At 44.8% G+C, this 23,278-nt stretch overlaps 1 protein-coding gene across 1 annotated transcript; it reads left to right on the top strand.

Annotated features, from left to right (window-relative positions):
* Window positions 1–943: 943 nt before the first annotated feature.
* LOC123754987 (retinol dehydrogenase 11) lies at window positions 944–23,043 on the top strand. Its single transcript, XM_045737355.2, has 9 exons — window positions 944–1,072; window positions 3,585–3,736; window positions 3,998–4,090; window positions 4,284–4,408; window positions 4,915–5,029; window positions 15,217–15,411; window positions 15,510–15,625; window positions 15,776–15,865; window positions 22,780–23,043. The coding sequence occupies exons 2-9, from the start codon at window positions 3,598–3,600 to the stop codon at window positions 22,882–22,884; spliced, it is 978 nt and encodes a 325-aa protein (XP_045593311.1). The 5' UTR covers window positions 944–1,072; window positions 3,585–3,597; the 3' UTR covers window positions 22,885–23,043.
* The last annotated feature ends 235 nt before the right edge of the window (window positions 23,044–23,278 follow it).

Genomic DNA, 23,278 nt, shown 5'->3' with positions numbered 1-23,278 from the left:
TCTAACCATTTATTTTATTATTTATTTGGTAAACACATAGATACAGCCATAACAGAAAAAACATCAACATCAGCTTTAACATAACAAGGCAAGAAACAAGTGAACAGAACTCAAGAACAGTATAACAAACACACAAACAAAAGTTGTAAATACACAAAATAGAAACATAAATATAGGCTTATGGTAGATGGGGGTAGATGGGGAATTCCTCCCCATCTACCCCCAACAATTGAAGAGGGGTAATGGGACTTCGCCCCCAACAAGTTAGAAGCGGTAAGAGAACTCTTCCCCCCCCCCCCTCTCTACAAGTGAAGAGGGGTTATCTTGAGGTTGAGATGATTTTGGGGCTTTTAGTGACCCATGGACCGGTCCTCGACCAGGCCTCCACCCCCAGGAAGCAGCCCGTGACAGCTGACTAACACCCAGGTACCTATTTTACTGCTAGGTAACAGGGGCATAGGGTGAAAGAAACTCTGCCCAATTTTTCTCGCCGCCGCCTGGGATCGAACCCAGGACCACAGGATCATAAGTCCAGTGTGCTGTCCGCTCGGCCGACCAGCTCCCCTAGAGGTTAGGAGACTCCGCCCTTCCACCCCCCCCCCCCTCACAACTGAGAAGAGGTAAGTGAACTCCGCCCGTTCTCCCCCCCCCCTTAAGAGAGGGGTGTGCCATGGGCCTGGACCTGTAATGCTTGTGGCTTGGCTTGTTTCTTATCATAATACATTTCCTGTTTCTTATCATAATATATTTATTATTGTTTAATTTGTAATCCTTTATTATATATTGTTAAGATTGACACAGCCTGCTTTACGTGTACAAGAGTGGGTAATAAAGACATTGTTTTGTATTCCATTGGAGTAGTTATGGCGGTGATAACAAGCAGAGTCAAGCAGTTACCTTCTTAGACTCGTTTTAGTGCCTCGCCGTTGTTACCAAGACGCCAGACTGCAGGAGAAGCTAGCGTGTGAGCTTAGCGAGGCTATGTGAAGGCTGCCTTGTGACTTGCTGCTCAGATCTCTTCGAGCTCCTGTGGTGACTTGTAGTTGTGTGTTCTCGTCAGATCCGGTGACTTGTAAGTGTGTGTTAATGCTAGGGTCTTGTGGTGACTTGTGTGGCGTGTTTATTTAATCTTATCTTGACTGTCCATAAATGGAATTTCTTCTGTTGCCTGTTACGTGCCGTGTGACTTTATTGGGCCATGTAACATTATTTTAACGACTGTTAACTGTTCGGGAAGTATTTTCTAATGTTCAGTTTCCTGTTGCTGAACTGTTCATTTTGTTTTAATTGGCATGTGTAGACTTGTGTAAATTATCATTTAAAGATAGAGGCTTGACAAACCTAAAGTTTTGTAAAGCCTTGAGTAGGCTTATTCACTTATCGGTATAAATATTTTATTCCAATCTACAGGTTAACGCAAAGATCACGATGCAGGATTTTAGTATAATAGTATTGGCGTATGTTTTGGTAGGGGGGGAAGACTTTTAATGATCAGACTTGAAACTATGCATGTCTAGTAAAGAGAAACTTAAGGGTTTGTGATGCATGGAATAGTGGAAAAACAGACTGGGTATAATGCGTTGCAGGGAAACTTCTTATTGTGGCAAGTCGGATTTTTGTAATCTTTGCTAGTAATGCCGATGCCTTGCTACATTCTGGAAGTTTCATGAATCGGGCAAAAAATTTACTTTGGCATCTAACCTTTAGTTTTGCTGAACTCTAAATACTTCTAAAGCATGCTGGGCAGACGGCTATAAAAACTCATCGGCTTTGACATCTTCAACATTTAAGTGTTCTCGTAGCAGATAAATTTGAACGGGTCGGAGTAGAAAGTTGATATTTGGTGTTGGTACCCTGGAGAAGGTTGCGGTGCCAGGTGTTGTATACTGGGTTAGGATGCTGTATTGTCGTAATGCTTTGGTTACTGAAAGTGGAACCTTCGGTACTAAGGTAACTTTGAAAGTTTGTTTGGGGGGGGGGGGGGGAGGGGTAAAATTGACTTGTGCCGGTTTCTAATGGTGTATATCCTTGTTGTTGGACAAGTGCCAACTTCTCTAGAAACCTGTTGGTGCAGGAAATTGCCCTTCCGGAAGGGAAACGGCTGTAGAAAAATCAATGATCATACTTGGTGACTAGTGACAAAACCACTTGAACTAGTTATTGCCAGTTCAGTTGCAAAGTATTAACTTCTACTTTGCATGAAACGTGAAAGAAAAATGGTTACCACAAGGTATAAATTTGGAATATACTGAAACTTTTAACAGCAGTATTACATACTGTTAATGCTAAAGAGTAACTTCACTACTAAATATTTTTAGTAATTACCTTAATGTTTAGTCTCTACCAAATATTTTGGCTAAATATACTAAGAATTGCGAAAATTTTAGCAAGGACTAAAGGGTCCTCCTTGGTGCATAGCTACGGAAGGCTGCATGTTACGTTCCTAGTTCCAGGGTGGCTAACCTGTCTTCCGTCCCATATTCTTGTATTGTGCTGTCCAATTTGTGAAGTTGGTAATGTAAACGGGTAAGTGTTGCTTCCCTGTGAGGGGCCCCCTGCTGGGGGGAGGGGAGGGGGAGTGAAGGAGGAACTCCTGGGGGGGCCAGGGTGAATGTGTAATATGGTACTCGCGAACATCGGCCTTTATTTCATTGAAAGGCACTATCTACTAAGTTTGATATAACAACTTGGGCAGTATGGTAGTGACATGGCCCTAAATGTTACAAACGTAGGGATGCTCGTGTCTTGCCGAATGGCGGTTGTCCCTTTATATTGACTTAAGGATGTCGGAATGCTTTTCCTCCTGTGCAGCTTGGGAGGCAGGAGCGACAGTGTGTGCTGCACACGTTTATTATTATATATATTAATATATATATAGATATATATATATATATTAATATAATATAATTTTAGTGTACTCGGTAAAGAGTTGCTGAAAGTATATTACTAATTAAAGAATCTGTGGTATTTGTAGTAAAGAATTGGTGTTTAAATTGTCTAGATACGTGGCAATTTCGCGTGGTTAGATTCTAGTCATGCTGAGAATTCTAAAGATAAAATGTGACGTGCATGGCCGGGTGTAATACCATCTACATAGTATGCAGACGGTGGGCTCTACTATTGCACTAGTACGCTGCTCATGCGTTGTCTAGTATAGTGGTTTTTTTTTAATGAAGAGTGTAATATTTTGTACTGAACGTGTTATAAAGACTATAAAACTTTAAGTTGGCAAAGATGTTTTTTTTAGGATGGCTAAGAGGGTTAGTTTCAGGTAATTTGTTGGTATATATTCAGTGTTGGCTCGTAGTTTCATAAATATATACCTTGTAAAGTTAACATTTAGATCAATGTTCTAATAGTACATTGGAAAGTGCATGATCTAAAAGCAGTGTGGATCGCCTGTATCTTGGTAATCTTTGAGTAAAATTATAATTGATTAGAACATTTCCATTTTAACAAACTTGCTTATTTCTTTGCCTTTGGTCTTTATGGGAGAGCATTGCATATAAATTGGTCGGTGATTTCACTTTATTTCAATAAAGTGAAATGACTGAAGCTTAATTCTATTCTTAAACTACCTATAGGCATCCTAGCAGAATGATTTTGGAAACTGGAGCAGCGGTGGCGGCAGCTATGGTTCTAGGCACAAGGTTGGTCTACAGGTCCCAAGCCGGCAGGTGCTCCTCCACAAGACAACTCTTGGGAAAAACTGTCATTGTCACCGGAGCCTCTGCTGGTAAGTGATGCCAATTAAGGGGATGGGGGGGGGGGGGTTATTTGTATTTAAGGTAGTGGGCAAGAGTTTGTAGTATCTTTAATACTTGTGACTACACTAGAGCTGTAATTTATGCTCTTCTACTTTTGGAAAATCGCTAACATTTTCATATGCTCTAATATCCTGTAACTAGTGAAATGGGGGGGGGGGGTTGCTGTTAGACATGGCTAAATTACGCTAATGGCTTGAAATATGTGTGTATATATATATATTCGCTCCCAGGCATCGGGAAGGAGGCGGTGCAAAACTTGGCCAAGAGGGGCGCACGCATCATCCTCGCCTGCAGGAACACAGAGAAGGGCCAGAAGGTTGCAGGTAAAGAGTTGCTATTGTTAAGACCCATCTTGGTATGTAAAGACTGTACTCACTACCCTAGTTTGCGTCGGCCTTTAACAACTTTTGCTCCAGACAGTTGTCTGAATACCAAGTTCTGTTCGTATATTTTTGGTCTAGATTGAAACTTATAGATTTTCCTCCATAAGTGTCGACTTCATGAGACTTCTTCCAGACGAAGTCATGAGAACTACATGCAACAGAAAGATGGAAGTACGTCAGTTGGACACTTCTGACCTGACCTCGGTCAGGGAGTTTGCTGAAGGCGTTCTGGCCACGGAGAGGTCTCTGCACGTCCTGGTAAGCAAACTGTCCCTCCATAGGTTTTTTTTTGTTTTTTTTTTAGGAAAGTCCTGCTCTAGATTTACAATCTTGGACATTTTAATAAACAATAAGGTAAATTATCTGCACTTCCCATAGCACTAAATTAAAAACTTCAGGAATGTTCACTGTCTCTAAGGTGTCCAAAGATTATTGGAGCAGAAGTTTGAGGGGGGGGGGGGAAGGGTGGAAGCTAGATACCACTCTCCATGGCGACAACACTGGACCTAACACTATGGATGTGCCAGAGTATGCACTCGACCCCCCCCCCCCCCCTTTTTTTTCGAAAATGCGGTTTTCATGGTTTAAATTTTAATTTAAAATAAATTAATTTAGTTTCTTGGTCTGTTATTAGTACTCGTATGGCAATATTAAAAGGACATGTAAAAGTATAGGGACAAATACTGCCAATAGGAAATGTAAAATATTGGATTCTGTCCATTGCCGAAAGATGACTGCCGCCCTGACCCATATTACCGTGACAGATGAACAACGCAGGAACGCTGGGCATGGCTGAGAAATGCACCACAGCAGATGGTCTGGAGCTGACTATGGCCACCAACTACTTTGGTCACTTTCTTCTCACCAACATGGTCTTGGGTAAGTGGCTTAGGGTCACTTTCGTTAAAGGTCTGAGATGTGTAACTTACGGCTAAGGATCTTTTGGTCGCTTGTCGGTAATAATGGCATAGGCTGCCGTCCAAAACTCCCAGCTACAGATCTCTTCTGTCAAGAAGTAAATGGTCAGTGTAATAGGGTAATCTCATTAGACTAAATTGGAGAACTCTGGAGACGAACTCTGCAGTGTTGCTAGTCCTGTTACCAGTGGGATCTAGTGTGGCACTAGTCATTGTTCCCCCCTTGTTGCATGATTACCACTATTTTTTTTTTATATTGCTGCAGCAGTGTGTGCGAGCCTTTAGTCTGACTACTATAAATCCTTGAAAAATTGTTGCTAGTGCTGTGGACAAATAATTAGTGGTCTAGCATTAATGTGTAAACCTACTTCCTGGCTTCTTAGTGGAAAGCGCTTAAAATAGTTATAGGGGTATTGATGTATGGTTTGTCACAAAAGTGGACTAAAGGGGAGAAATACTTTAGGAAAATCTTGTATCAAGGTATATTTTCTAAGAAATGAAAAAGTTGGCATTCTACTAATAAGACGGTGCTTTATTTTTTAGCTAAAACTATAAAATTAAAAATTTAATTGGCAAATGGCTGATACACGTGGAAACCTATAATATCATGGCTTCTAAAATTAAAAATCTACGGTAAATAAGATTTAAGAAATTTTACACTAGAAAATTTTCGACTAAAATGCACGCAGTTTACATATGCCTTGAAGTGTCCTGGGGTGGGGGGGGAGCTACCTTTCAATAAAAGTTTATCCTTTTAACGTTAAGTTAGCCATTTCACATAAGATGGGCAACCTTCGACGTGAACAAATTGCCGTCTTAACGGTGCAACTGTTTAGTGATGGCTATTGCTCGCCAGTTGACCAATATATCGGTTAGCTGTGCAAGGTGGGTTACTGTGGTGAGACCCCTCCGTGGTGCCTCCTTGCCGTGGTGAGGGGGCTCGCGTACACCTCCCTGGGACCGGTGTGGGTTGCCTGTGCCCCCTCTCCTGCCCCCTCTTTGGGTGGTGTACGTGCTGAAGGGCACCACGTAGGGGCCTTGTGAGCCATCGGACCACCCGCTAGAGGGGTCGCCTGTGAAAGGCCGCCCTGAGTGGATGGTTGGGTGTCCAGGCTGGGGCGATAGGGGGATTGGGGTCTTAGCACCGGTGTGGGAGAAAAAACGAAGTGGTAGGCCTCCCCTGTTGAAGAGGGGGAGCACCGCTGGGGACGACACCCTTCCTGCACTGGCCCGTGCTCGGCCTCCCTGGCTGCCCTGGTAAGTGGTATCCCTTGGTTCCAGGTCCCATCTCTTTTGTTTCGTTTGCTGTATGGATAACGACTTGCCTTCTATTACCCAGGCTCATGGGGTGGGCGACCAGGCCCCTGAGTAGGACCGTCCTGGAAGACCGGGATCTGTAGCCCCCGCTATGAGACCCAGTTTCGGTCCAGACCGGACTCTTCCTCCCTGCTCCCCTCCCTTCTCTGTGGTTGGGTCGAGCCCCAAGCCTGCTGTGGTGACTGTCTCGTCCCCTTGCACGGCTCCATCCTTTCTTGTGACTACTGCACCTTTCGACCAGTCTCTCTCCAAGGGTTCTCGTCGCCATGGCCGCTCTCCTATGCTCCCATCCTACTTCGTTCCATGCTTTGTTTGGTCCTGATACGTGGAATAAATACTTTGACCTACCTTTGGATTCAACTCCTCCTGATTTTTTCCCTTCATAGGCATCTTGCCGATTCCGTGGATGCCTCTATCTCCTTCAACCCCACTCGTCTTGGTACCTGTGTCGTTGCTGCTCCTTCTCAGGATGCAGCCGCCCGCTTGGCCTGCCTTATCCTGCCTTGGCGAGACCCCCTGTTCGGGTCTCGAAGAATGCCAGATTGAATGCCAGTGTTGGCACTGTTCTTCTCCCACACCATGTTGCAACTGGTGTTCGGGACCTCAAAGATTGCCATTAGGATATTAAACATATCCTTGAAGCCAAAGGCCATTCTGTCCTCCAGGTGGACACGTTTACTAGACCCCCTCGTGGTCGTCGCCGTCAGCCCTTTAGAGTTGTAAAAATCACCTTTTGATAACAGGGCCCTTCCACCCTGTTATTCTTGCCGATGCCCAACCCGTTCTCGCAAATTTAGTAAGTCAATATTGACTTATTAAATTTGCGAGAACGGGTTGCGATGCCAGATGCTCCGTTCAAGAGTACATTCCCTCTCCTAGACTTTGCAATAAGTGTTGGAAGTTCGGGCACGGTGTCCTTAAATGCACCAGTACTGTGTATCTATGCCCCATGTGTGGGGACGATAGTCATTCTAAGTCGGCGTGCACTTCTCCCCAGGCTCGCTGCCTCAATTTCGGTGAAGCCCACCCTACCTTCTCACGCTCGTGTATGCACTGCAAACTCGAGGAAGCCGTCCTCAACTTGAAGCACCGTGATAGTCTCTTTTTTTTTTTTCCTGTAGCGAGAAGCAAAGTTTGTCTCTGCCCCTTTCGTGGGCATATCCTATGCTAGTGTGTAGCGTTCGACCTCTCTTCGTCCTTCTCACCTTCCTCTGTCTCGCAACCGTTTCCAGGCCTTGAAGCCGACCACACGCACCACCACGTCCCCTATTCCTTTGCCTCTTGTCCCGAAAGGTCTCCCTCCTGGTTCTGAGATGGGGGGGGGGCCCCCCCCCTTTCCTACCCAGTCCACCATATCTCCTTTGTCTTCTTCCCCAGTCTCTTGACCCTCCACTGCCACCTCTGTCCAGGCTGATATCCATCATCCTCCCAGCAAACATTGTTTGCTCCCGTTCCTCTTCTGCCGAGACAATAGTCTGTCGCCTGGTACGTTGTTACTGGAACTGTCTCTTAGAGTCGGAAACGTAAGCCTGGCTCCTCTCCAGTGGGTAAGAAGGCTTCGCTTTCTTCCTCGGGGGGTGGGGGGGGGGGCCCCGTCTCTCTGATTCTGTGAAGACGTTCCCCTCCCATTTCAGTGGTCGGACACCCTGTCTCCAGATATGGAGGTTTCTTTCGCCCCAGATTCCCTCGCAGTTGCTGCACTTGCTGAGTTACACTCCCTGATTTCTACACGTGCGCCCCCCCCCCTTCTTCAGCTGTCATTGCCTGCCCATCTCGGTTGTCTTCTCCTCCTCCGGACCCTATCAGTCCGCCTCTGGTCTGTCCTCTCGCTCCCTTTCCTCTATCCTTACCAAGTTTACCCATGGCCCCCTAACACTGATTTATTGCTGCCCCTGATCCTGAGACTCTCTAATAAACTGTTCTCCTATACCTTTTTCTTGTTACTGTCCTTTCTCTTTGATAATGTCCCTCTTTGGTGGAATATTAGTGGATATTGTGCCAACTTCCATGAACTCCTAACTTCTAAATACAGTTTTCACCACTTTGTTGGTCTCTAGGAACCAATGCTTGGTGCTCGTCCTGGTCACTTTCGTGGTTCTTTTATTTCTCTTCCTCCCCCCCCCACCCCCCAAGATCTTGCTGGGGCTGGCTGTAACTCTACTGCGCTCTTAATTCGTTCTGATGTTACCTTCGCCCCTCCCCCCCCCCCCCTTTCCTCCCCTTACTTCTTTAGTCGCCTATCCATTGTTCTGCTGCATGTGTTTTTGTGGGAAAAGGGTATAAAGTCTTTTCCATTTATCTTCCCTTCCCCTCCCTAATGTCCAGCTTTCCCTTCCTGATCTCGAGCACCTCGTGGACTCCTTGCTAGAGCCGGTGCTCCTTTTGGGTGATTTTTCACTGTCCACATTCCCTCTGGGGTGATCTTCTGACAAACGCCCGAGGTCGTCTTCTCTAACAGTTCATCACTTCTGAATTCTGGTGAGCCCACTCATGTGGACTCTCTAACTCGCACCCGTTCCTGTCTTGATCTTTCTCTCTGCTCGTCGTCCCTTTACTTAGATTTCACGTGGCAGGTTCTTGATGCCCTCCATAAGTGATCATTTCCCCATCCTTGTTTCCTCTTTCCACCCTTCCCTCCTTCCCTAGGTGGCAGTTTGTCAAGGCTGACTGGAGCCTCTTCACCCTCCTTGCTATTCCTCGCTCTTCCTCCCAGGGCACACGGAAGTGCGTTCCCTGGTGGAATGAAGACTGTGCTCGGGCTGTAAGCGTGCAGCCTGGAAGAAACCCCGCCGCCAGCAGATGGCAGATTCTTTTATTTTGTTTCGGAAGGAGAGTGCAGTGGCCCATAGGACCGTCCATACAGGTAAACGTGAGAGTTGGAAATCTTGTGTTCCCACCATTACGTCCAATAGTCGTCTGCCGCGGATAGGGAAGATCCGCAAGATTGCAGGCAAGTTGGTTCCAGGTGTCTCCGGTTCTCCGCCTCTGTGGCAGTCTGTGGCGGATCCAGTGCAGGTTGCGACTGAACTTGATGCCCACTTTTCTTCTGTTACCTCTGGTTCTACTCTTCCTCAATCCTTCCTTCTTCGTAAGCCTGTTCTTGAATCTTATCTTTTTAGATTTCTAAACTCGTCTCTGCCTTCCCTATAACGATCCTTTCTCTCGTTCTTAACTTCAGCCAGCCCTTGCCCTCTGTGGATCTATGACGGCGGGCTCGGATGACGTTCATTGAGATGCTTTGCCATCTCCCTTTATGCACGTCTCGGTATTTAATCTGTATAACCAGGACTGGGAGTCGCCGTTCGTCCCTGAGGACTGGCTCGATGCCATTGTACTCCCTATTTGGAAACCAGGATCTCTCGGTACGTCCCCTAAGGACTTTTGCCCTATCGCTCTAGAGTTGTTTGCAAGCTGTTTGAGCGTATGGTAAAGGTCGGTCTGATGTGGTTCTTGGGAACACCATCACCACAACCTCCTTCTCAATTTTTGGTTTTCGCAAGTGCCGCTGCACGACTGATGTCCTGGTGAACTTGGTCTATATTCGTACTGCTTTTGCTGTAAAGACCTCCGTTGTTACTGTCCTTTTTTACCTGAAAAAGGCTTGACACGACTTGGCTACCATATTCTGTCCCAACTTGGTTCTTTTGGCCTTTATGGTAATCTTCCCTCTTCCTTCAAAGCTCTCTCTCTCTCTCTCTCTCGTCATACATTTCGCATTGCTTGGTACCACTGTCTCTTTTTGGCAGTATGACGGTGTGCCCCCATGGTAGTGTTCTTAGTACTACTCTATTTTTTCTCCTCTGGTTGCCTGTCATTGGTCTTTCCTCCCTTCCTTCTGGTATCTTCGCTATTTGTTGATCTTTCTCTTTGCTGTTGGGATGATAACTTGCCTCTCCTTCAATGGCAGCTTCAAATTGTGATTGATGCCGTGTCATCTTGGGCCACCAATTATGGCTTAAAGTTCTCTACTACTAAGACTTGTGCCACGACTTTTACTCGGAAACGGGTTGTTCTTCGTCCCTCTGTCACTTTATGGTCATCCCCTTCAGTACAAAGATTCCACGAAGCTCTTGGGGTTATTCTTTGACACTCGTTCAGTCTTGGTTGCCCTGTCTGAAAACCCGACACCATTTAATATAGTCAACAGGCAGATAATATTGCTGCTGCATTGTATACATTACATTAACCCTTAGAAAATGTAGCTTGTGGAATTTTCCGTCAATAGAAAACGGCATATCATTGCCAAATAGTACTTAAATTCGCCACCTATTCTGTTGAATTATTCTTAGATACATTAGTCTTTGGACTTAATTCAAATGAGATGTTTATGATGTAATAACTTAATTATCAGTACCAAAATAGAGAATGTGACCCTTCTATCACTTACTGACATCTGGGCAAAGTAAGCCAGGAGCATCAGTAGTAGGGAGTGGGCAGCCATTGTTTGTAAGACAGTCGTTGGAGCGAGTTCAGCTTGTATAATTTCTCTTGGAGGAAGTGTTATGGAGATCAGTGTTCTACCATCAAATTGCTGTCGACAACCACAAGGAAGTGTCTTACCGCAACCCGCTTGTCTAATCATTTTTGCCCAGTTAAGGTTAGTAGATATAGGGCGAATTGGTTAGAACACAAATGATTGACTCAACCCAGGTAATTAAGCCTTGGTCTTTATTTAATATACAGTGTTTTCTCTGATATAGCAGTCATATATTAGGATTCCGGCTTTATAGCTAGTGCCCTTTGACAGGTGAAGAAGAGGAAGCAAAGCTTGATAAGTTACTTGAGGTTTAGGAAGCTAGCCTCATAAGAGGATAATGTGGTGTCTACATCCAACTTGTACCTGGTGGACTAAGCTTGCTGTACAATCGGATAAGGAACCTCCAATTTTATACTAATAAATGTAGTAAATTCTGTGTGTGTGTATATATATATATATATATATATATATATATATGCAGCTAATGAAACTAAATATAATATAAACCCCCCCTAATGTGTAAGGATCAATTTGAGATTATTGCAGAAAGTCCCCTTAACATCATAACAATTGCTATCAAAATATATAAATAAACGTAAATATAAATTCAAATTAAATGTAAATCTCACAGGTCGGTTCCAACACACCCCATGTCTCTTACCTTCGTGTTGAATGCTCCGAGGCCTTAAACCTACTTTAAGGTTTTGTTCCATACTTCTTGGGAAGCGAATAGATGCACGCTCCTGTATTTCCATTCCTCTCTCGTCCTGTCTAAATTGTTATGGTTGCCCTGCATACTCTTCTGCTTTTCCTTCTACTCTTCGCCGTCATGATCCTTTGCACCATACTGGGTTGCACCTCAGCTCTGGTGTTTTTCAGTCGACTCCTACCCTCAGCTTGTATGGTAACACTGGCTTTGTCTCCTAAGACCGCTGTAATCGCTAGTCTTCACTATCTTGCGCGTCTCCTTACAGCATCCTCACTGTCGCCTCTATCGTGGTTTAACTTTTACCCCTCCTGTAGTTCCTATTCCTCTTCACCACCTTCCTCTTTGTCCGTTTGTCTCGCTTGCATGATTCTCTTTCAGTTCATATTACCAATGTTTCTCCTTGTATTGTTCCATCCTTTCCCCTGTGGAGGGTCTCCCCCCCCCCCCTTCCCAAATTTTGTACTTCTCTGATCCGCATCACTAAAGCTTTTACCCCTCCTATAGTTCTGAAACGCCTCTTCGTTGAGCACTTTTCTCACTCCCACTCCGTTCCCATCTTCACCGATGGGTCTAAGTCTGCTGACGGTGTGGGCTACTGGTTTTCCTGACCACACTTATGTGTCGCCTTCCTCCAGAGGCTAGCATCGTCACAGCAGAACTTTATGGTATTATCTTTACTCTTCGTCTCCTGCTTTCCCGGTGTTGCTCCTCCTTCGTGGTTGTAATTGATCCTCATAGAGCCCTTGTGACTTTAGGGTCCTTTTAACCTGGTCCACCCAGTGGTCATAAAGATTCTACATTGGCTGTTTCTTATCTCCAGTAAATTTAAGTCTGTGTTTTGCTGGGTTCCCAGTCATGTTGGCGTCTCTTTAAATGAGCGTGCGGATGCTGCTGCTTGGGAAGCTATCCGCACTTGTCCCATCTCTCATAAAGGTATTCCTTATTCAGACTTTTACCCAGTTATTCATGCCTCCATCCTTGCCTGCTGGTTGTTGTTGGTAACGAACTGTATGCTTAGTCGTTGTCCCATTGGCCTTCGTCGTGCCACCGTAACTGGCGGTGGGACACGGCTCTGGCCAGGTTACGTATTGGCCATACCCGTTTAACTCACGGTCACTGAATGGAGTGCCGCCCTGCTCCTAATGGTCGAAATTGTATTGTCCCTCTTCCCAGCAAACACACATCATATAGAAAACGTTCGTCTATCTCTTCCCATAGGTGTAGGAATGACTTGCCTTGAGAATGGTGCAGGAGAGCCTTTGAGAAACTTTTAATCCAAACACGGTTGTAGAAATTTTTTTTATTATAAAACCTATTGTTCCTAATGTATTACAAATAGTTTTACATGTTTAAATATTAAATTTTATGGAGTTTTTTGTAATTCATTAAATTTTGAAAAAGATATAATGGCTGAATGAAACCTTCAAAATATATTTAGTTAGCTATGATCAGAAAAAGTAGTTTCTAAATTTTCTAAATCGCTCTTTTTAACACAATTTGACTCATTAGTGTTTAGTGGAATACATAAAATCATGTTTAAATATAAAATATATGTATTCCCTAAAACAATTTATATAAATTGTAAGTGTTGCTCAATAGCGGTGTGAAAGATTCTGAAGACTTTTTGTAGGACAACAAATTCTCAATGTTTATATGTTTACATTCTCCTGAAGTATAGTTGTCAAGGCTGTGTCCTTCACTCTCGCCAGAGATTCTTGCACTCGTCTGCATGTTCAACTATAATTGTTTCCATTCTGAATTTCCATGGACATTTGTATCCAAAATGAAACCAACATTGTTTCCTTCAGAGACTTCAGCAGCCAGCACATTTGCTCATTGATTTCCACAAATTCGAGGAAGGAGGGCGAGAAGTAAGGAACAGAACGAGGGAGGAGGGCGAGAAGTAAGGAACAGAACGAGGGAGGAGGGCGAGAAGTAAGGAACAGAACGAGGGAGGAGGGCGAGGAGGAGGATTTGAGAAGATCGAGGAGGGGGAAGGAGGATGAGGTAGAGGAGGAAAGAGTAGGTTTAGGAGGACGGGGAGGGGGAAGGAGGTGCAAGGAGGATGTCGGGGAGGGGGAAACTAAGTGAAGAGGGGGGGGGGGAGAATAGCAGGGATAGAAGTAGAGGGAAACGGGAGAGGGCGAAGAAGAGTAGTGAGGGAAGTGGGATGAAGGGGAAGAGGGGGGGGGGGGGTGAGGGTAGGGGGAAGAAGTAAAAGAACAGGGGGGGCTCCTTGCCCTTCTCGCCCTCCTCCTCCTCCTTGCCCTTCTCCTTCCCCTCCTCCTCCTTGGCCCCCCTCCTCGCCTGCCAAAAATGAATAAAAATGATGAATTAACCTTTATCTTTTCTTTTTACTAAATGTTGAAATATACTTATATTTCTACATTTATATAAATAACAATAAAAAAAAAAAGATTATGAAACGTTTAAGGTTGCCACAAGGTTTAAATTTTTTTTAGCAAGTTTCGTGCAAGAAGTTTCAAACTTATTTACATCCACACAAAATTACGCATCTAATGCGTGAAAACAAATGTTGCTAATACTTTCCAACACTTTCCAGATACGTTGTGGCAACCTAAAATTGATTCGTGGGTTACGGTTGTGCATATTCTTGTTGAATGTCCTGGGTTCCAGGACGAGCGTGTCTTGTTTTTTTTTTGACTGTCCCCCTGCGGTCACTTGTCCCTCGATAGAATTCTTGGCGACTCTATACTTTTGATATAGTTTGCCTTGTGCGTTTCTGGTCTCATATTGGCATCCTTGGTGATATTTAGCGCCCTCTGATTATCCCGCACATTTGGTGGTGCTACATAGCCTTCCTGGTTTGGTGCCTTCTATTGATAATTACTTGGTTACTTTTGATTAAGAAACAAAGTATAGGTAGAAGTTTTGTATCTTCGCTTTTCTATATAGGTCCTTGCATTTTCAGAATGCTAGCATGATTTAACCTTACTAGAAACTTTAGCAATCTAGCTTGAGTATCTTCAAAACTAAAGTAAGTAGCAGTTTCCTGTAAATAAAACTGCTTTTACAGATACAAAGGATATTTTTTTGATAAGCCAAAATTGACAATTTTTTTTTCATTAAATGTGCTATACTCAAAACATACAGATGGCAGAGGATAAACTCTAGAGTAATGGTGAGGAGCAAGGCGTCTTGGTTTAAAGTACACAAACTACTTCCTTGTTTCAGGTGCAAGTGAATTATTGTAGAGGCTAAACATTTACTTTCATAGTGTCTATGATGGTCTACTCGGTTTAGGTTCTAAATTGCGTAAGTCGCTGTTTTGGATAACATGTGGAGGGGAAACTAGGACAAATTTCTTTGGATAGTGTCTTCTGCCACCCAGTCTTCTAAACGTCCAGGCATGTCAAACTGGGGGGGAGGGGGCACCAATGGGACACATTTATGGTGTCTTGAGGCATCGGTCTGGTTGTCGTGCACACCCTGCAACTTCTCACTCTAAACATAGTAGTTGTTGCAGACTTTGTTTAGAAAACTTTTGTCCTAGATATGAAAGTGGAAAGGGAGATATAAACCTCCCTGTTAACGCTGGTACAACTAGTTAGGCAATAAAGAGTGAAATAGTAGCTTGTCTAATAGAATGTCTTCACACTGAACTTTTATAAATATTTATCCCTAGGCCTACTGAAGGCTAGTGCTCCAAGTCGGATCGTCAATGTAACTTCAAACCAACACCTCGCATGCAAGTCATTTAATCCGGACGATCTTAACTACCAGGCGAGAGCTTACCCTGGCTTTGAAGCCTCTTACAGCGACAGCAAGCTCGCCAATGTCCTCTTCACTGTGGAACTTTCTCGCAAGCTGTATGGCTCAGGTTAGTTAAGTAAAGGAATATTTAGTGGTGGTTGGGGGGGGGGGGGGGAAAGAACCGGTTTGTGTTGGTTCTTGCTTACGTGTTCATGTACACTCCAGGTGTGACCGCGAACAGCGTTCACCCGGGGGTTGTGTCTACGGAGATCATGCACAAGGAGGGAGGACCCTGGTTCTTGCGTTACTTCGCTGCTTGGCCTATCTGGCTTATGGGAAAAGTATTGATTTTACTGCTATTGTTAATTTTTCCACAAATTACTTGATGGAACTATAGTCTTAAACATTAAATGTGGTTCATATGGTGCCTACATGCGTGTCTGTGAAGGCAGTCTTTTTCTAACACTACTTAAAATGACACTTTCTCAAAGGATGCAAAACTTGCTGCCGAGACCCTGGTTCACCTGGCAGTGTCGGAGGAGGTAGACGGTGTCAGCGGGAAGTACTTCGTCGACTGTAAGGTAAGTTAAAGAATTGTGTAGTTTGAATCAAACTACCGAATTCCTATGCACATTTTTCATGAAGTATTCTGGTAATATTTTGTCTAAATGTTAGACTTTACAAATGCTATGAATAGATCTTTACCTAGATAGTAAAATTTTTGTCTAAATCTATTTTCGTGAACTCTAAAGATATTAAATGTTTAGAGGTGTAACTGCCCCATTTTATTAAAACGCTGCTAAAGTGCACAAACCAGTTTAAATAAAATTGCAATTTGTTCAAAGGTTATAACAAAATAGCCTATATTAGTTTTCATATGATGTGAAAATTCATTGCTCATTGACTAGTCTAGGTATAGAATGGATATAAATTCACTAGAGCATTCCCGATGTAGGATGACGGTTAATTCCACAAATTAGGAACCTGTCATATCAAAGATTAAAAGCCTAAATTACACTTCGTTCCAAAGGTGAAAAATTAAGTGACGTGATAGTGTTAAAGGGATGAAAGCATGTAACAAAGGGATTAAAAGGGTACAAGACAAGACACGAAACAATGGGTATAAATTCGATATCTTTAGATTAGACTTGGGGTAAATACCCCCTCTCCCCGCTCAGCTCGTTACTGCCGTGAGGGGGGTTTAGTGGGCGCCTGCTGGAGTGTGATGCTCCTTGGGACAGTCCTCTGTCCTTTTGTAGCCTTGTGCTCCTGCTGCTGTCCTCTCCAATTGTGCTGAGCACCTTTTCCTTCCGTTTAGTTTTTCTCCCTCTTCTCCTATCTGCTTGCCGTTTCCTGCTGATCTTTTGCTTCTTTTGGTTATTCCTTTGGACTTCTTCTATTTTGACGTCTGGGTGCTTGGGGATGCATACTCTTGCACCCGTAGAACTGTAGTACCCAACGTAGAGAGCAAGGGGAACCTTTTATTGCCAATCCCCCTTTCGTCACTGAACCCGATCTCGATGGACTGTCGGTTCTTAAGGTGGCGTTTGTGGGGCATATACTCACGACGCACCCCTGGGAGGCCCCGGCATGATCGGCGATAGCTTCTTGTTGGGTGTCCTGCCTCTAATTGTGGCTCCTATGGTTGGCACATTCGTGAATGAATATTCCTTTTCGTAGCGATGATAAATCCTGTTTCAACTGTTTCTGCTTTACCTTCTCAGGCTCGTGGGGTGGGCGACCAAGCCCCCGAGTCGGTCCGTGTTGGAAGACCGGGCTCTGTAGCCTCCGCTGCATTGGGCCCTGACCTTGCTCCTCCTTTGACCTCTTGAACTTGGAGGTCTATATTCGTACTGCTTTTGCTGCGAAGACCTCCGTTGTTCCCGTCCTTTTTGACCTGGAAAAGGCTTGACACTACTTTGAGATACCATATTCTGTACCAACGTCTTTCTTTTGGCCTTCGTGGTAATCTCCCTCTCTTCCTTCAAAGCTTTCTCTCTCGTACCTTTAGTTAGGCTTGGTGCCACTCTGCCTCTTTTCGGCAGTGTGAAGGTGTGCCCCAAGGTAGTGTTCCGAGTACTACTATTTCTGGTTGCCCTCAATGGTCTCCTTTCCTCCCTTCCGTCTGGCATCTTCTCCGCTCTTTATGTTGATGATCTTACTCTTTGCTGTCGAGGTGATAATTCGCCTCTCAACGGCGGCTTTAACTTGCGATTGATGTCGTGTCATCTTGGGCCACCAATCATGGCTTAAAGTTCTCTCCTAAGACTTGTGCCATGACTTTTACTCGGAAGCGGGTCATTCTTCGTCCCTCTATCACTTTATGGTCATCCCCGTTGAGTACAAAGATTCCACGAAGCTTTTGGCTTTGTTCTTTGACACTCGTTTTTCTTGGTCGCCCCATGTCTCTTACCTCCGTGTGGAATGCTCCAAGGCCCTTAAGGTTGTGTCCTATACTTAGAGTGGATAGGCGCACGCTCCTCTATTTGCATTCCTCTCTCGTCCTGCCTAAGCTCGATTATGGTTGCCCTGGATACTCTTCTGCTTCTCCTACTCTTCGCCGTCTTGATCCTTTGCATCATACTGGGTTGCGCCTCGGATCTGGTGCTTTTCGTTCCACTCCTACCCTCAGTTTGTACGCTGACACTGGCTTTGTCTCTCCCGGATCGCCGTGATCGATACAGTCTTCGCTATCTAGCGCGATCCTTACAGCATCCTCACTCTTCTCTATTGTGCTTTGACTTTTACCCCCTCCTTTAGTTCCTGTTCCTCTTCACCACCTTCCTCTTTCTCTCCGTTTGTCTCGCATAAGATTCTCTTTCGGTTCGTCTTACTAATGTTTCTCCTCGTATTGTTCCATCCTTGCCCCCGTGGAGGGTCCCCCTTCCCAAATTTTGTACTTCTCTAACCCGCATCACTAAAGCTTTTACCCCTCCTACAGTTCTAAAACGACTCTTCCTTGAGCACTTTTCTTCTCATTCCCACTCCGTTCCCATCTTCACCGACTGGTTAAAGTCTGCTGACGGTGTGGGCTACTGTTGTTTTTCCAGACCATACTTGTGTGTCGCCTTCCTTCGGAGACTAGCATCTTCACAGCAGAACTCTCTATTCTCTATGCTCTTAGTCTCCTGCTTTCCCGGGGGCAGTCCTCCTTCGTGGTAGTAGTAGACTCTCGTAGTGCCCTCATGGCTTTCAGGTCCTTTAATCTAGTCCACCCTGTGGTCATAGATTCAACATTGGCTGTTTATCTCAAGTAAATTTAAGTCGGTTGCGTTTTGCTGGGTTCCCAGCCATGTTGGTGTCTTTAAATGAGCGTGCGGATACTGCCCCTAAGGACACTATCTGCACTTGTCCCATCTCCCATAAAGGTGTTCCTTATTCCGACTTGTACCCAGTTATTCATGCCTCCATCCTTGCCTGTTGGCAGTGTTGTTGATCTTCTGTTATTGGTAACAAACTGTGTACTCTAGAGTCGTTCGTCCCAGTGGCCTTCCTCCTGCCACCGTAACCGACGGTGGGGAAACGGCTCTGGCTAGGTTACCTATTGGCCATACCCATTTAACTCACGGTCACTTAATGGAGTGCCGCGCTGCTCCTTATTGTCAAAATTGCATTGTCCCTCTTACGGTCGTACATATCCTTGTTGAATGTCCCGACTTCCAGGACGAGCGTATGTCTTGTTTTCCGACTGTCCCCCGCGGTTGCTTGTCCCTCGATGGAATTCTTGGAGACTGATGCTTTTGATATCGTTCGCCTTATGTGTTTTTTGTTCTCGTATTGGCATCCTTGGTGATATATAGCGCCTTCTGATCATCCCGCACATTTGGTGCTACATATCCTTCCCGGTTTGGTGCTTTCTATTGATAATTACTTGGGGTAAATACTAGTTTGGTAACGGTTAGTTATTGGTGAAAAGAATCACTTCCTAACATGGAGGTGGGGTCCCTTGATACTTTAAAGTGAGATTGGGGTAGTTATAAATAGGAATTGCCTCGTATGGGCAGTTCCTTCTGCTGTAAAATTTTGTTCCTTCCTACTGACATTTTCTTTGACAATCGTACCCTCTGCTGCAAAGGGGATGACTTTCCTCCAACGGCAACTTCATCTTGCAATTGCTGCTGTCGTCCTGGGCCACCAAACATGGGTTAAAGTTCTTTCCAGCTAAGACTTGTGCTATGACCTTTACTCGGAAGCAGGTCGTCTTTCGATCCTCTGTTGCTTAATAGTAATAGTTTTTCATATGAGGATTCTGCTAAACTTCTGAGGTTAATCTTTATCGCTCGCCTGTCCTGGTCACCCTATCTTAAAAATTTAATGCTCTAAGGGCTTTAATGTAAGGTCTTGTCCCATACTGTCTGAAGAGCCGATAGGCACACGCTCTTGTTTACATAAATTTCTACTGCTGTCTAAAAGAGATTATAGCTGTCTTCCTTACTCTTCTGCCTCTCCCTTTACTCTTCGTAGTCTTGAACAAATCCACACGTTCCGTGACGAGGATTCAAACCTACGTCAGAGATCATCCCAGATGTTGCCTTAATCGACTGATCTACGACATGGTCAAGAGTTGAAACCAGAAGTTGTACTTGCTTGCATCCTGCAGCCTCTTGGACACAAACCAGGGTTTTACAAAACTTCCCCTTGCACTCGAGCTATGTCAATAGGCCGTTCTACCTCTTCGCCCTTGCTTCATTACACATCGATCACGGATCGCCGTGATCTTAAGTCTTCTACTTTGTGCGGTCTTTACAACATACACATTCTCGCTTATGTCGCACTTTGACAGCTGTCGCATCCTGTTAGCCTTGTTCCCTTTCACCACCTTCTGCTTTCTGTACGGTTGTCTCGCTTGCAAGGTTCTTTAGGTTTGTTATTGGTTACTCCTAGTGTCACTTTCCCGGGGGGTGGGGGGCCCACTGGTGGGTTCCTCTAGTTTTGTAGAACCTTGAAGTGTATGAATATGGCTCATATCCCCCTCGTATAGTTCTGAAACTAGTTTTCCTTGCACACTTTTTTTTTTCTTTACTCTTCCTGCCCCCATCTCGGTCTTCACTGACGAGTCAGTCTGCCGACAGTGTAAGCTACTCCATTGTTTACTGACTGCACCTATGTCTCGCATGCCTCCGGACTAGGATAATTATGGCAGAACTTTATGCAGTCGTTTGCTCTTAAACTGCTTTCATGCTGCAATTCTTCACTTTGTTTCTAGCTCTCTGTGTCTGTCTCTCTGTGTCTGTCTCTCTGTGTCTGTCTCTCTGTGTCTGTCTCTCTGTGTCTGTCTCTCTGTGTCTGTCTCTCTGTGTCTGTCTGTCTCTCTGTGTCTGTCTGTCTCTCTGTGTCTGTCTGTCTCTCTGTGTCTGTCTGTCTCTCTGTGTCTGTCTGTCTCTCTGTGTCTGTCTGTCTCTCTGTGTCTGTCTGTCTCTCTGTGTCTGTCTGTCTCTCTGTGTCTGTCTGTCTCTCTGTGTCTGTCTGTCTCTCTGTGTCTGTCTGTCTCTCTGTCTGTGTCTGTCTGTCTCTCTGTCTGTGTCTGTCTGTCTCTCTGTCTGTGTCTGTCTGTCTGTCTCTCTGTCTGTCTGTCTGTCTGTCTCTGTCTGTGTCTCTGTGTCTGTCTGTCTCTCTGTCTGTGTCTCTGTGTCTGTCTGTCTCTCTGTCTGTGTCTCTGTGTCTGTCTGTCTCTCTGTCTGTGTCTCTGTGTCTGTCTGTCTCTCTGTCTGTGTCTCTGTGTCTGTCTGTCTCTCTGTCTGTGTCTGTCTGTCTCTCTGTCTGTGTCTGTCTGTCTCTCTGTCTGTCTGTCTGTCTGTCTGTCTCTCTGTCTGTCTGTCTGTCTGTCTGTCTCTCTGTCTGTCTGTCTCTCTGTCTGTCTGTCTCTGTCTGTCTGTCTCTGTCTCTCTGTCTGTGTCTGTCTGTCTGTGTCTGTCTGTCTCTCTGTCTGTGTCTGTCTGTCTCTCTGTCTGTGTCTGTCTGTCTGTCTCTCTGTCTGTCTGTCTGTCTGTCTCTGTCTGTCTCTCTGTCTCTGTCTGTCTCTGTGTCTGTCTCTCTGTCTCTGTGTGTCTGTCTCTGTGTCTCTGTGTGTGTCTGTCTCTCTGTCTGTGTCTCTGTGTCTGTCTGTCTCTCTGTCTGTGTCTCTGTGTCTGTCTGTCTGTGTGTGTGCGCCCTCATGGCTCCAGTCATTGAATCCTATCAATCCTGTGGTAATCTAAATTCAATGTTGGCAGTTTCTCTTGTAGATCTAAGACGGTAATGGGTTCCCATTCTTATTAGTGTTTCTGAAATGAACATGCAGACGCTGCTGCTAAGCACGTTTTCTGCGCCTTTCCCATCTCCTTGTAAATGTATTCACTATTTAGACTTCTACCCCGTTATTCATTCTTAAATTCCTTACCATTGGCAGGGTCGTTGGTCTAAATACTGGTAACAACCAGTTCTCTTAAGGTTAGTGTCCCCTTGGCCTTCCTGCCACCAGTGGGGGGGGGGGGGGGGGGACGGCACTGGCGAGGTTAGGTATTAGCAATTCCCGCTTAACTTGCGGGCACTTAACGGAGTACCGACCTGCCCCTAATTGTCAGAATTGCATTGTCCCTCTTATGGTCGTGCATATCCTTGGTGAATGTCCTAACTTCCAGGACGTGCGTGCATCTTGCTTTCCCCTTGCCGTTACCTGTACCTCGATAGTATCCTTGGTGAATCGGTCTTTGATGTTTTGCCTAGTGTTTCTGTTCTCGTAATATCGTCCTTGGTGATATTTACCGCCTTTAGACTATCCCGCGCTTTGATGGTGCTACTTTGTCTCCCCAGCTTGGTGCCTTCTTTTGATAATGCAAGTTTTCCTTTAAATTAACAGGTGGGTATAAGAGTTAACTATAGTGACACTAGCAGGCTTGGCATTCCATTTAGTCTGGACCTTGCACATGTTTACCCCTGGATCATGGTTTTTGTAAGTTTGGTTCTAATCACTTACTACTGGGGAAGGACAAACTGTAAAAGATTGGCCCCTGGACAGCTCTTCTGGGTCCGGGCTGGAGCGCAATATCATTGTTAGGGTTATTTACCTAGTTTTCACAAAGATGTAGTAATTAACTCTGGAATATATCTATAAAGGCTTCTTTGGGGAGATGTGCATGGTTGCCTTGCACCATGTGGCACTAGTGTAAGTATCTAGTAGAAACTAATTCAGTGAATGTGGTGGGATGGTCTAGTCCCTCAACCAGGAGGAATTGGTGTTGCTGGAAGATTACTGTGATGTATATTTACCATGTGAAATACCTAGGTAGACTATGGCACTCCTCCCCGATGAGTAGATCTGTTTTCTTGTAATTGGTTCCCTTGTGTAAAATTATCCGCAAGAATAGTGCATAAATTATAACGGCAGGTGTGACCTGTATACCAGTCTGGAATATACTCGGGAGAGTGGTAGTCATAACTACTCGTGCGTGCCCACTAGCCATTCTATTTATCTTTAATATATCTTGGCCAAAAGTTAGTGTTTTTACTTCATCAGGAAAGCAAAACCAACGACTTGGCCAAGGACTCGGAGCTGGTTAAGAAGTTGTGGGACGTCAGTGAGCAGCTGGTGAAGCTTAAACCACAAGAGAAACATTACTAGTCGCCCTTCACCACCTGGGCCAGACTCCTCCAGCTGCCCCCTGGCACGAACCGTAGATTGGCTTGACCTGTAGATATATTTATTTTAGTAGAGGTAAACAACTTCTTAATTATTAGAGGGTATTATGTAATTAAATACAAATAAAATTTCTCGCCCGAATATTGTTTGTAAATAATCACTGCTAATTAAAACATTATTGTTTGAGGTTGACAAATACGTGGTGTGAATCTTCTGAAGTTTATTCGACAAACATCTTGCAAAATGTTAAAAGGTTTAACAAAGGAAAAATTACCTTAAAATAATATAGTAAGCTTTAAATCTTAATCTCCCTCCCTTTCTGACCCATTGTCATCGTCGGGAGGGGAGGGGGGGGGGAATTGGTAGGTGGCTGGCG

This window comes from Procambarus clarkii, chromosome 55 (genome assembly GCF_040958095.1).
Source record: "Procambarus clarkii isolate CNS0578487 chromosome 55, FALCON_Pclarkii_2.0, whole genome shotgun sequence".
NCBI classification, from domain to species: Eukaryota; Metazoa; Arthropoda; class Malacostraca; order Decapoda; family Cambaridae; genus Procambarus; species Procambarus clarkii.
This window is presented reverse-complemented; position numbering and strand designations above follow the sequence as displayed.